Below are 13929 nucleotides of genomic sequence, written 5' to 3'. Positions count from 1 at the left end.
GCAACTTCCTTCTTCACCAGATGGAAACAAGATGGAGGCGTCAGATGTTAGTGTTGGAGGATTTCTCTTTAGTCCTGCTCTGTGGTCCGCTTGGCGTTCACATTCAAACCGAACCAGAGTTCACTTCAACCAAACCCAGACCAAAGGTCAGAGGTCGATTAGTGTTCACAGCTCACTAAATGAACCAGGCTTTGACTAGGCAAATGGGCGGAAGTTAGATTGAAGCGACTGGAGCCTTACATTTGGGTCTTAACCAACCAGAACCAGAACCAACCAGAACCCACCTTCCTCCTCCTCCTCCTCCTTCTCTTCCTCCACCTGCAGGCTGAACGGCTCTGATTGGGTCTCCATGTTCCTCGTCAGAGCACAGCTGTAGTTCCCAGAATCCTTTGCGGTCAGAGGGCCGAGCTGGAGGGCGGAGCCGTTCCCTGGGAGGGCGTGGCCATCTTTCCTCCAGGTGACCTCCAGGTGAGTGAAGGTGCAGGTTGAAGTGGTGCACTGCAGGGAGACAGTTTGACCTCTGCTGACCTCTGACTTGTTGCTGGAGCTCTTTATCTCCATTTTGATCACATCTGAGTGAAACGTTCTCATTAGTTTCCATCAATATCTGTGATTATTGTCTGAATGCGACACGTTGATCTTACCAGCCACTGAGATGTTGACTCCAGTCCGGTTTGTAAAATGTCCAGCAGAATTATCCGCTTCCATCCTGAATCTAAAGGTTCCCTGGTCCTCCATCTTAACGTCTCTGATCTGCAGAGTGCAGTTTGCCTCCATGTTGCCCAGGTAATGAAACCGAGGCTCTCTGGCCGTTGAGTTGCTGTCGTAAACAGACGGAGTCGTTCCCTGACAGATCTCATGATTCTTACACCAGAGAACTCTGACGATCCTCAGAGGAATCTCTCTTCCTCCAGGAGAGAAAGATTTCAGAGGAGTGAAGCAGCAGGGCAGGATGACAGTCGATCCTCTCACTGCACAGGTCGATCCAAACCGGTACCGGATCGTTTGGGCCGCGGCTCCTGGAGGAACAGTTTAAGATGATTATCTTAGTGAAAACTGATGAAACCGTTTTGTTCTGACGATCCGTAAAAAGGAAACAGTTGAAGCAGGTCTAAATGGATTTGGATTTCTATCATAAACTGAGAAACAAACATCTAAACTCTAAAACAGTTTGGATTTAGTTTTAGTTCATCCTGGATCAGTAAAAACATCGTCAGGTCAGAAAACCAGCAAGTTGAAATAAAGAGAGGAAGAAGAAAATCTCTGCTGTCAAACTTTAGAAATTATTGACACAGATTTAATTTTTTTTCTTCCTGATGAAGATCAAACTTCTCACCTGCCAGCAGGAACATGAAGCTCCAGGAAACCTTTTCACCTCCAGGAACCATCCTGAGTCTTTAGAAATCTGATCAGCGATGATGTCACTTCCTGTTCACAGGCGGAACAGGAAGTGACCTTTCTTTTAGTTTTCTTGCAGCTTCTCTCTACATCTTAAACTGAACCAACCTCAGATCAGATCAGATGATCCAACATTTTAAAAATAAAGGTGTCTCAGTTCATTCACCTTCCTGTTGTTTATCAAACAAAAGCATTTAGATCAGTTTATGGTTCATCGTAGATTAAAACCCACAGACTCAAGTCCAGAAGGAAACCATGATTATCATCATTCTCCTCTATTATTGATGAAAATACGATCAGAGCCTTTACACACCTGGACGGGTTTCCACAGGACTCCTCCAGGTACGAAGAGCAAAATGTTCTCCTGATTTGTAGAACTCGGTTATTAAAAGTTTTTAAGTTATTTCTTCTCACTCTGAGCCTCGTCACAGCAGGACGTCTGGAGTACGGAGCGAAGGAACGTATCAGTAACTAACCCAGAACAAGCCTGACCCAAACCTCCAGGAAGGCCTGGGGGACCCAAACAAACCAGAACCAAAGTGTTCAGTTCAACTAGAAAACCTCAGTTTCTGTGAGACGGAACAAATCCATCTGATTATCTCAGATCAAATTAACAATCAAAACACATTTAATAGATTTATTTTCATATTTATCTTGATCAGATTTTTATGATTTGGTTTTAATCCAACAGATCAGTGATCAGTCTGAGGACTTCAAGTTTATCATGAAAAGAAACAACAATCAGAACTATTAGCTTTTATTAATCTGTCAGATTAATACATGAATTTACAAACATACTTTGTGCCACCAGAGGGCGCCACAGTCAAACAGAATAAAAACACAAAGAGGAGCAGAAAACCAGCTGATCGTGTCTGAAAAACACTGAAATATTTACAGCCATAAATTACATCTGAGTCTGAAAGAACAGGACAAAATAAATAATTCATGACAAATCGTCCCTGAGAAACCGGCTGCACAGGAAACATGGACAGTCTGAGGAAGAACAGAAATAAATTTAAATGTCTTAAAATAGCAAAGAAAACTTTACATTTTTTAACAGAATAAGATGAAAAATTACAAACATTAAAGTCAAACTGCTGCTGTGCTGCAGAAACGTTTTGTAACCTACCGGCTTAAACACATCACTCTACATGGGACATATTCATGCAGAACATGGATTAATTTTTTCAGGAAAAGGACAGAAAGAAAAGTTATTATTTTAGAATACGCATTTAGAAATAAAACGCTAAAAACTTTTTGTTCTTACTTTTTTCCCGCTTTAGAACCTGAAAATAAAACCCAGCTTCCTGTGTCAGGTTCTTATTGAATAGATTATCAGGTGGTGGACCTGGCTCCGCCTCCAAGGCGCAGCTCCGCCCACAGACTCCTTCAGACTAGCCAGCAGCAATTAGCAATCAACTGAGCTCTTTATAGGAGCTGCTGCTCAAAGCAAAGGGTTGTAAAGGGTTAATAGAGGAGCCATGTTGGACGACTTCCTGGAGGCGGAGCTTCAGGAAAAGCAGGAGCTTCTTAAAGAGACAGAGGCCCAATTTGAAGACGTTAAATCAGGAAGTCTCATTTCTTTTTATTCATTTGATATTTGTGTATCTAACATTTTCTGACTAGGTGACCGTTACTTGATCATGCTGTAAAAGGGCGCTACACCTTTAAACTGAAACTATCTGAACGTTGAAGGATTTGTGGTTCTGAACTTCAGACTGAGTCACTGGGAACAGAATCTACTGGACCTAAAGGTGAATGAAAACGGGTCAGAACTGCTGGGAAGTCCTTCATGACTCTGGAGCCTCAGAACGGCCCGGAGCCGCCACTGGACCCCATGACGGTTCGGTCCGGACCCGTCCAGACCTCCATCACGGGATGACGGTTCGGTCCGGACCCGCGTTCTCCAGGGCGCTCAGTGAGTGGATCTCCATGGACGTGTTTGTTCTGGTTCCGTTGTCTGCAGACGGCAGCCGGTCGGACCCGGAACCGGCGCTCCGCCGCCTCCAGAAGCGGACGGCGCCGACCGCCAGGATCAGGACGCAAGCGGCCAGCAGCAGGGACACCACCACCAGCTCGCTGTGGTAGCTCTTCTGGGTCGGTGCCTCCTCAGCCGGGTTCTTCATGGACCGGCTGTCCTTCCTGGAGGTCGGGACTATTTCCTGGACGGAAAACGGATCACCTTTAGCCTGAGTCACGCGCTCCTCTGGGTCGGAGTCGTTGGTGATGAAGGTTTCATCCTCTGATGCGTCTGAAACCGGGATCACTGCCGGCTTCTCGGTCCCAACAGACCTCTCCTCCGGGCCCCGGGTCGCCGGATCCTGGTGGACCTTCGACAGATGGCGAGGACTGACCGCTTGCCGGACGTCGTAACTCGCCACCACCTCCATGAGTCCGTCTTCCTCCGCCTCGCAGCGGTAGATCCCAAAGGTCCCGGAGGAGGCCTGGAAGTGGAGGCTGCCGTTCGCTGCCTGGATGAAGAGCCGGTCCAATAGAACCAGGTCGTCTGCGAAGCTCCAGCGCAGCACGGCGAGGTTAGACGGCTTCACACACTGAAGCGTCACGACTTCGTGCAGCCGGACAAAGACGTCTGCAGGAAAGAACGACGGACAGCGGTGAAGGTTTCCCCCACAGCAGGTTCTGTTGGGTCGTCTGGATGCTGGGGAAGTTACCTCGGTGCTGCAGGATCCGTTCTGCCGGCTGACATTCGTCCCCCGTGATTTTCTCCAGGCTTTGAACTCTGAGACAAAACAAACAGCTTCCATCATTCTGTCTGGTCGACCGCTTCTTTCTTAAATAAAGTGTTTAAGGGTCAATTATTTTTGTTAGTTGCAGCAATATTTTTTATAAAAAACATTTTTATAAAAAATATTTAAAAAAATTATTTTAGATGTAAAAACAAAACAGCAAAAAAACTGCAGGCTGTTTAGTTTATGTAAGTTAAATATTGCCACACAGATGTTACCATTTTGTTTACGTCGCCGCAATGCACCCTGGGTGAATGGAATATGCTAGGTGCTAATATCAAGGTTCTGCTGTTTGAGTCTGAACCGGAGAGGTAGAAGAAAACGCAACGATGAGAGAGGAGAGAGTTAAAATAACTTTTAAATTATGACAAAATATTTTTTTGACCTAAAACGTGTAAAAAAAAAAGTGGTAATTTTTGTTTGTCCAAAAATGACTTTGACCATTATTTTAAAGTTTTTAAGTGGATATGAATGAGTGAGAACCGCTGCAGGTTCAACATGCTGCGGATTCTTTTTATAAACATACAGAGAAAAGTTGTTTATTCTGCACATTTGTTGCTCTTTTATCATTTTAATCTAGCAGCAGATCATATTGATCATTTCTGATGTTCTGGGTGAGAAGATCCACTCACATGCCGTCGCCGGCGCCGTCCAGACCCGTGCAGGTTCTGCGGGTCGGACTCCAGCCACACAGCGGATCCCTGGCCAGGATGCACTGCATGCAGCTCCGGTAGCTCAGACACCGGGCCACCGGTACCGCCGTCACTCCCTCAGACGTTCCCACATACACGAGTCCCTTCAGAACCAGAACCAGAACCGCACCGTGAAGCAGCTGAACCATGCAGGTGTGGTGGTGTGAGGTCTACCTTGGAGGAAGACAGGATCATGCTTTTGGCCCGCTGAGGTTCCCTGAACACTTGGATCTCCTCGACGACTCGAAGGTCCTGATCCGAAGGAACCGCCTTGTGGAGGAACCCGGACTCTGGATGGCGAAGAAACGGTTCTGATCAAGATTCAGTTCAGAACCGGCACCGCTAGCCAAACTAACACTAAACAGAAACAACAGATCTGATGATGTCAAGGCGCTACACCAATGAAGCTAACGCTAAAACGCTGCAGCCTGTGGTTCTACAGCAATGCATTCTGGGTACAATTAACAGGATTCTTCTGTATAACTCATTCATTCATTCATTCATTCGTTCAAAAACATGACAGGAAACAGAACTGCTGCACAGACAGATTTCAAAATAAGAGCATGAATACAAACGTCTAACTTCAACACAAACGTTGAACTTTATTGAAATGAAAGTTTGAAAAGATGATTCTGGAAATGTCGCTCAGGGAAGCTAAGTGTGCTAACCGATTTTATTTCTCCCCTCCAGAGGGTCTTTTGTGGCTCTAGTGTCTCTTATATGACAGCAGGCTGACAGGAAAGGAGAGGGAGGAAGACATGCGGTAAATATCGCCGGTTCCGGGAATCGAACCCACGACGGCCGCGTTGAGGACTCAAGGCCTCCAAATGTGGGTCGCGCTGTCCCCTACGCCACCACAACACGCCCTGTGCTAACCGATTTCAAGGTTAGCACAAACACTGAAGCGCCAAAGGAAGGATTCGCCCAGCTACCAGCAGGTTAGTGGAAACGTGTCCGCCACCGCATCTATTTAAAGTCTTTCAGAAACTTTTTCTCAGTTAATTTTTGCCCCTTTGAGTTCAGCGTCTCACCGGTGAGGAGGAACAGGACGTCGTACTGCCGGCTGTTGGCCGCTGTTGTCTTCATGACGACCACACGACTGTATTTCTGCTCAGGAAAAACAAAAACTGGTCCAACTGGTTTCACGCTCCTGTCGGTCAGGTAGCTCATCTTCACCTCAGAAAGCTGAGCGTCGGAGGAGTTGGAGAGGCCGCACTGTCGGGAACGAGAAGGATCGTTATTATGGCTGCCAAAATGGATTCACAAGAATCACAATTTTCACTTATTACGATTCAGAATCATTTTAAATTGTCCCAAAATCAGTAAAGATAAAAAAATCCACCGTCTGTTGGCCTCCATCAACAACGCTGGCGCGTTAACGTCTCCATGGAGACGGTACTGGACCGTGGCACGAGTGGGAACCACAGAAATGTTCCTTCATTTAAGGCAAACATTTGGACTTAGTTTGTCTTTTCCTAAATCGAGTCAGACATGAGCTTCACAAAATGAAGATCAAGAACTGCAGGAAGACTGTTGAAGTTCGGCGCTCCCTCCGGTCCAGAGGTCCGGTTGGGATCGGTCCAAAGTTTTGTCCTGTTTGATCCAAATGTCCACATTTCTTACTAAATAACTACAAAGACAGAAACAGCTAAAGACACTTTAATGTCTCTGTTGGTCGTTCAGACTGGAATAGATCAGAATCATTTCAGAAACCAGTGACACCGTTTTTTACGCAGCTGTACGTGAGTTTCTGGTTTTATTGACCGACTCAGACAGAAAGTGGAAAGGAGGCCCAGATTGACCGCTAGGAGTGGTACTTTGGTGGGTGTGGATGTTCTCACCTGTCCCAGGTGTTGTCGTCCTGTTGGGGGTTTCAGTTGATACCTTCCCTTCTCCAGCGTCTTAAAGCTTCCTGCAAAAACGTCTCGGATGTCCTTCAGCTTAAAGGTGCAAACTGCAGACTCAGACCGCCTGGACCTGAAACCGAGGTTCTCCTGTTAGCCGGGTCAGTAAAAGCACCATCAGGAATGAGATGGAGCCTCACCACTGGGAGGTGAAGACGCCATAAAACAGTGTTTCTGAGGCGTCGGCGCCCTCTGGTGGCTGCAGGGTGAACATGTCCTCCAGGATGTTGAAGGGAAGCTGTTCTGGAGGCTGGCAGAGCAGAGGAGACTTGGCAAAGGATGTCCACTTCTTCTGCAGAATCCTCTGTCCTCCAACGTCGTCCTGTGAAACCGGCAGAGCGTTATCATCTCTGACCCGCCATCGGGTCACGAATCGCTGCTCTGCGTCTCCAGAACCTTGCAGACTTGAGCCACTCTGGGAATCCGAATCTGAAGCTCGTCCACGAAGCTGAACTCCTTCCCGATTTCAGAAAAGAAGAAGTAGAGTTTCTGTTCTGCCGGGTCCAATGACACGCTCACAAATTTTGGATCTGAAAAGGCAGGAAGTGTTGAGTGAAGATGAAACTCAGGAGGTACGAATGCAGGGAAAACAGATCTGGGAGCAGATGGACGTCTCTTCAACCAGATGTGAAACTTTGAAGGCTTTTTCAAATCTGTCCTGTTGGCCAATCTCTAAACAAGGACAGGATGTTTCAAAATGAGAGCAACATCTCTTATGACACAAAGAGGAACTGAATCACTCAGGGTGAAATGAGGAACTATGATCTCACTCTAAACCCACTTCTGTGTGGTTTTACTGAAATTCAGTCAAGAAATTCATAATCTGATCAAAGATTACAGTTTCTAATCAGTTTCTTCAGAGAGTTTATCCACTCACCCTCAAGCAAACTGATGGAGGAGTCCAGGCTGATGTCTGGGCGGCCATCTTTGCTGAGGAATCGTGAAATTTGTGGCGTGCTTCCCTTGAAGTTGGTGGTTGTGGCAGCAAAGAGTTCCTGGTCTGCATGACAAGAGAAACACTGAACACATGGACTGCTTCTAACTGGAGGGACGGTTTGGTTTATGAGGAGACATGGGCGACTGTAGGAAGGGCCCCAGGGTACGGACTCCGGGGCCCTTCACTAGAGGCTCTCCGTCCTCTGTACTCTGAGCTTGGTTCGCATCGCCCTTTGTCACCTTTTTGTAACTTATTGATAGGATTTCTGGAGGGTCCAGTTGGGGCATCAGTGGATTTCATCTCTTGATTTTTGCAGAAGTCATGCATCCTTTTGCTTTGTCTGGCCAAGACCTACAGATCAGAGACCACGGTTCTTCACCGGGAAGGCCGATTCTCTTCTCCAGCTTGGAGGGACGTTCAAGTATTTGGGATCTTGTTCACAAATTTCTCAGTCATAAAATTTAGGTCTTGATTAAAAAAAGTGAAATCCAGGATACAAGCAGCCAAAATAAGTTTCCTCTTCACTCTGGGCTCTTCTTTAGAGAAAGGGCGAGGAGGGTCTGGAGTAGAGCTGCTGCTCCTTCACATCGAGAGGAGTCAACTGTTTCTGGATGCCTGATGAGGGAGATGTTTCCATGCATCTCTGCTGGTCTAGAAACACTGAACCTGGGTTCCTTCTGAGGAGCTGGAGGGGGACGTCTGCTGAGACTGCTGCCACAGTGACCCGGATAAGCAGATGATGATGATTATGACTTTAATTAGTCTAATCTTCAGTGGTTTTCTACGAAGAGAAGCTACAGCCTTTCATAAGAGCAGCTGAAAGGAAAGTTATCAAGCTCATCAAAAAAGAAGAGCTGCCAACAAGAAGGTCCAGTCAGCTCCAGAACCGTCTGCTCCTGAGAAGGAGGTTCCACAGAGCTTGTCCAGGCAGCAGCAGGTTTTCTGGGATCAGGCGACTGTAAGGATGGACGTCTTCCAGTGAACCCAGAGTCTCCAGGAGTCCAACAGGACGGTCTTGGTCCAGACTTCCTGACTCTTCTTAAGTTTTTATAGACTTCAAATAGAAACTGCACTCAACATAAAACATTTCTGTAACCTGCCCTGTCTGCACATCTTGATGTTGATGTAAAACTCAAACTAACCAATGATGACTGCAGAGCTCCGTTCAAAAGGACTGAACGGACAGCGCCCTCTAGCTTCGTTCTGCTGGACCATCCACATATTCTCCATGTCCTGCAGGAGACAAACAGAAGCTGTGACCTTCTCTGCTCTCCTGACTGTGGAGTCACTAATAGCTGTTTCCATCCCCGCCTCTCAAAACAGGATGAAGACTCACGATGAAGGCTTGCTGAGGGTTGTAGGCGTTGCTGCCGCAGACGTACAGGTGGGTGGAGTTTACTCGCTGAACAACATGGACAAAGTTTTGACAGTCGACCTGCAAGCAGAAAGGAAACAACACAGATGGCCCTGGAGCAGATGTTACTTTGAACAAGTGAAGGAAAGCGTTTGGCTGATCGACCAAATGGTTTCCTGCTCAGAGATGAAGCAAAACTCGGTTTTCTAGACGGTTAATCTGAGATCTGAGAGAAGGTTTAGAACGGATGGCAGTTCTGGGTCTGTTTGGTTTTTCATGTTGAACAACTGAAAATTCACAGCAACTTTCTGAAGCTTTGAGACTGGAGGTAGTCAAAGTGTGGAAGGGCTCATTTTGGGGCAACAGAGGAGATAAATGGCTGAAACTCCACAGGCAGGTTTTGAATCATCTTCGGTTAGTGAAGTGCTAAACTAGTGGTTGGTGTATTTGTCATCTTGAACAACCACAGACCATCGGTTCATGACAAGCAGAGGCTTTTTCTCACAGGGAAAGTCCCAACAGTGACACCATGTGAACTTTCCAACTGTGAAAAATACCTTAAAGATATTTAAATATTGAGATCCAGCTGCAATTATCCCTCCTGTTGTCCTAAAATAACATTTCGTGGATGTTTGGGGAGTTTGAACACAGTGGTGGGTCATTTTGACCCGAGGACAACGGGACAGTTATGGAGTTCCACAGGGTTGTGTGTTTGGCCCATTTCTCATCTGCAGATGGCTGCAGATCGGTCAGTTAAATCATGGTTCAGTGAAACTCAGAGTGCTTCCTTTAACTCAAATAAAACCCGTATCATTCCTGCCCACATTCTGGAGAACCGACCCAACCGACCAGCTCCTGATCCATTCTTGCATTTCTCAGTTTTTGATGTTGCAGTTAAAATATTGTATGATGGAAATATTAGAAAAGATCGTTTCAGGGTTGAAAATGCAGCAGTGGTAAGGGTTTCCTCTTCCATCAGACTGGGTTCTGGGTGGAATCGGACCAATCGGATCCCCGTTTACCTCCGGATCCTGCACTTTGAACGCACAGTCTTTTCTGTCGGCCTCGGACGGACGCCAGGTCACCTGGACACAACAAGCACCTGAGTGTCAAAGCAGGAAGTCAGACGCGTCACCTGGATGACCCGGAGGCTCACCTGACCCCACAGGCTGATGACATCACTCCGGCTGACATTCAGCAAGAGGATGGCGTTTGTAGCTCCGACGTAAAGGGTGGAGCTGTCGTTGCTAAGCAACAGTGTGGTGGTGTCGCTGACGTCTGCGAGGTTGAAGTGGACCAAAGGTCTTTCTGGTGAGTCTGAGAAGAAACAACAGAACCGGTTGGTCTGATGGGCCGACGGTTCTTCAGCGTAAGCTAATCCTAAAGCACCAAGTTCAGCCATATTGATAGCCACCATGACAATGACACAACATGCAAACCACGCAGCATGGCGCCCTCCGCAGGTTCGAACTTGTCGTTACACTTGTAGGTTTATTGCTAACTGCGAACTGATTCTGTGGAACATCAGCAGGTTCTGAACTGTTTGCTTGGTGCTTTGCAGCAGCAATGCATTCTGGGAACAGAATAAACATCATTAGCTGCACCGCATCACGTGAGGAGTTTCTGTTTTGAGATTTATACAGAATGACTAACAATAAGGCTGTTTTATATATATTATAAGGAACTTTTATATGCTGCTAACTTTTTTTAAATGAATGAAATGAAAGATCGACCGGAAACCAGATCAAATCTAAAAATGAGTCTGTGTCATCAAACGTCTGCTCGGTTTGTCTCGGGGTTTTAGTGGAAACTTTTAGTGAGAAAATGAGGTCAAAGTGTTTAACAGCAACCTGAAGGCTGATCTGAAAACCCACAGGGGCCGTCGCTGAGCTCAGGTCTGCCTCCGTCAGGTCTGCCTCCGTCAGGTCTGCCTCCGTCAGGTCTGCCTCCGTCAGTCTGCCTCCGTCAGGTCTGCCTCCGTCAGGTCTGCCTCCGTCAGTCTGCCTGAGTCTCAGACGTGAATTAAAGTGATCAAAAACAGGCCAGGTGAAGAAACTTGCGTTCGTCTGTCAGCTGACCTGTTCAGTGGCAGCTTCCTGTTTCTGGGCTTCTCCTCAGACAGGATGCGGTTCACAGATGCAGAGACGCGCCGCTTTGTCTGAGCGCCTTCAAATAATCGGTAGAGCAAATTTTGTGTCACAGGAAACAAAACGCCTCTGATTGATACGATAAAAACACCCAGCAACAAACAAACATTGATAAAAGTCTGAAGTTTGTGGAGGAACCGTGACCCGTCTGGGCTGGAGGCGTCGCAGGATCCTTCAGGAAGGACTGCAGGTCTGGACCCGTTTGAAACCTCAAAGTCCTTCACAAACATAAAGTGTCACCAACACACATCCCTGAGGAACACCCAGGACAGTCATCAGTAATGTTACACCATAAATAACTCCTCTGGTTGATCAGTTAAAATAAATTCATGTGGTTTCAGATTGTGGGATTATATTGATGAGGATTTAATCAACAAATCAATCATTTCCCTTCATGATGTAGCAGCTCAGCGAAGCTTCGGATGTTTTTGTTCCCTAATATTTCCATAAGCTGCTTGTGTGATAAGCTTATTGAATTATTTTTAATTTAAATAAATAAACACACAGTAACTCTGATGACATAAAAGTGTTTTTATGCTGCATGTAAAGTTTTTAATGTTTAAAAAGCCTCAGTATCTGTCAGGTTTCATTTCCAGAACCGGTTTGGTTCTGAATCTTTAACGCCTGCAGAGCATCAGGAATCATAACCTGTTTTTAAACAAATACGTTCTGAACATTGAACCAGCTGTGGTTACGGTTTGGTTGCCAGATTTGCTCAGTTTGATGAATCACATTCTGGTTATAAGTTGTTTTCATGAAGGCAGACATGCTGAGCGCGGCGGCCATGTTGGTCATTTTGGCGACTCGGTTCTGGTTTCCAGTACCGGACCCTGGAATGAAACAAACAGACGGCGACGCGGTTCTCTGTACTTCCTGTCTCGCCAGCGACCAGTCAGCCGGATCCGGTTCTGGTTCTGCTGGATGTTCTCCTCTCAGTGGAGAGGAAGTGATTCCTGTCCACTGTCGCCACATGCTTGGTCAGGAGAAGAAAACCCGAAGCGCTGCTGACTGGATTGTTCTGGACTGAATAAGCTGTTTATGCTGATTAAATAAAGTTAAATTGATTAAAAATCTGACTTAAAATTCAAATGAATCTAAAATCCAGAGGCTGAAACTGTTTTTCTGTTTTGCTCCAGCAGGGAGAGAACGGCTCCGTTCCTCTGGGAGATGACAGCACAGCTGGACCGTCAAACTGGGCGTAGCAGCACCGTTATTCACTCTGGACCCAATCATGGAAACAAACTTCTGCCATTGTTCTGATCAGATGTTCTCCGACCCAAACGGCGGAACCAGCAGCAGAACCAGAACCAGAATCAGAACCAGCTCTGAGGCAGGAAACTGTCAGAGAGGAAGACAAACGCTGCCATTTCTTCATCGTCTCGTCTGAAAGCAGCAACCTGCCGATCAGAGCCGATCGATAATCATTCAGCTGGCGACTTACTGAGCGGGAAGGAGAACCGAGGAGGAAGAGCGCGCGAGGAGCCCAGCAGGCTGAGGAAGAGGAGGGTGAGCGAAGAGGCCATGCTGCAGCGTGCCGGGTCGGGTCGGGTCTGGAGCGCAGAGCAGCAGCACTCAGAGTGACGATCAGAACAACCGCAGCTTCCTCCCTTCAGGCTGAGGTCAGAGGCGACGAAGAGGAGGAGGAGGAAGAGGAGGCAGCGCTCCAGGATGTGATGAAATGCAGCAGATAACAGGCCAGGAACTTTAAACACGCTTCTCTGAAAACCACTTAGAGAAAGGAGGAGGAAGTTCTGGTCCGGGTCCAAACGCCGCCTCACATTTACACTCAACTTAGAGAGGAAGCAGCAGAACGGAGACAGAGTTTCTTCTTCTGCAGAAAATCAGGAAATGACCAGAGATGATGGAGGGATGATGGAGGGATGATGGAGGGATGGAGAGATGATGGAGGGATGATGGAGGGAAAACATCCAAATATCTTCTTGTGTCTCAGAACTTTCCTGTTCCTCCTTCATTTGCTGCTCAGTTTAAATACTTTAAATTCTTGGAAACAGAAACTAATTTTTCCTTCAGCTGGAAAAATAGAACCAAATATTCCAGATGTTTTCAACAGAAATAAATCCAGGTTCTGCTCTACTTGGTTAAAATCTTTGAATTTTCTATTCTTTGAAAAACTTCTGAATCTTTTGACTTATCTTTTAATGCCAACGCTGGTCAAATTGATTACTTTAAATGATTAAATTGATTGTTTGGGTGGTTGATCGTTGTCATAGCAACAGATTGAAAGCGTCGGTGAGGGTGGAGCGACGGCACCGTCAGCTGAGTCTGAACACGAAAAAGAAAACGGCAGGAAGATTTTTACAGCTGAGCAAGAGAAGGAAGGACGGATCAGAGAAATGATTTTACTGTTGTAGACAGAAACAAACGCAGCAAAGCATCATGTTCTTCTCTCCTGGACCAATCATCTTCTGCTTTCAACAGATGGGAAACCCAAACACCAAAGCATTTGGACAGCAACGGTCCTGGCAACGGAAACGCCCCGTTAGCTTGGAGCAACATAGAAATGTTCTGTTGATGATTTAAAGCAACAGATTCACTTTCAGAGTCTGAGCAGAACCATCCAACAGAACCGAATATTTAACTACAGTAAATATTCAGTTACTGAACAGCTACATTTTTCTCTATGGGACGTTTATCATAACACGTTCATAGAGTTAAATATGTGGAGAGTCTCTGCTCCCTGATTGGACAGAGACCAGGAAGACCTGCAGCAGTGGACGTCTAGGATTGGA

General features: G+C 46.4%; 2 protein-coding genes across 3 annotated transcripts; both read right to left on the bottom strand.

The window, feature by feature from the left end:
* Window positions 1-294: 294 nt before the first annotated feature.
* On the bottom strand, window positions 295-1393 carry LOC122831510 (hemicentin-2-like; the record flags this gene model as incomplete). Its single annotated transcript, XM_044117737.1, has 3 exons — window positions 1337-1393; window positions 645-1019; window positions 295-572 (listed from the first exon to the last, which is right to left on the bottom strand). Coding segments are annotated over exons 1-3 (705 nt in total), but the record flags the coding sequence as incomplete, so codon positions are not given.
* Window positions 1394-2139: 746 nt separating this feature from the next.
* On the bottom strand, window positions 2140-13899 carry LOC122831328 (semaphorin-4B-like). 2 transcript variants are annotated; one of them, XM_044117431.1, is made up of 14 exons: window positions 12621-13899; window positions 10907-12009; window positions 10189-10349; window positions 9015-10117; window positions 8821-8911; window positions 7619-7741; window positions 7138-7271; window positions 6882-7063; window positions 6679-6814; window positions 5869-6052; window positions 5012-5127; window positions 4778-4941; window positions 4071-4138; window positions 2140-3988 (listed from the first exon to the last, which is right to left on the bottom strand). In XM_044117431.1, exons 5-14 carry the CDS (start codon window positions 8906-8908, stop codon window positions 3270-3272), a joined length of 1914 nt encoding a protein of 637 aa, XP_043973366.1. In that variant the 5' UTR covers window positions 8909-8911; window positions 9015-10117; window positions 10189-10349; window positions 10907-12009; window positions 12621-13899; the 3' UTR covers window positions 2140-3269. The 2 variants fall into 2 exon arrangements, with proteins under 2 accessions (XP_043973366.1, XP_043973365.1); XM_044117430.1 differs by lacking the exon at window positions 10907-12009 and having other exon boundaries at window positions 9015-9113; window positions 10055-10117.
* Between the last annotated feature and the right edge of the window lie 30 nt (window positions 13900-13929).

The sequence above is a fragment of the Gambusia affinis genome, linkage group LG05, assembly GCF_019740435.1.
Source record: "Gambusia affinis linkage group LG05, SWU_Gaff_1.0, whole genome shotgun sequence".
Lineage (NCBI taxonomy): Eukaryota > Metazoa > Chordata > Actinopteri > Cyprinodontiformes > Poeciliidae > Gambusia > Gambusia affinis.
Note: the sequence above shows the minus strand (reverse complement) of the source record. Positions and strands in the feature narration are given on the sequence as shown.

What these genes read in the sequence shown, in the direction of transcription:
- LOC122831328 (XM_044117430.1), bottom strand. Translation starts at nt 12,702, where the DNA reads ATGGCCTCTTCGCTCACCCTCCTCTTCCTCAGCCTGCTGGGCTCCTCG. An exon ending in GACGACAACACCTGGGACAG is followed by an intron (nt 6,053 to 6,678) that starts GTGAGAACATCC and finishes CGTTCCCGACAG; the next exon opens with TGCGGCCTCTCCAACTCCTC. An exon ending in GACGGCGCCGGCGACGGCAT is followed by an intron (nt 4,139 to 4,777) that starts GTGAGTGGATCT and finishes GTTTTGTCTCAG; the next exon opens with AGTTCAAAGCCTGGAGAAAA.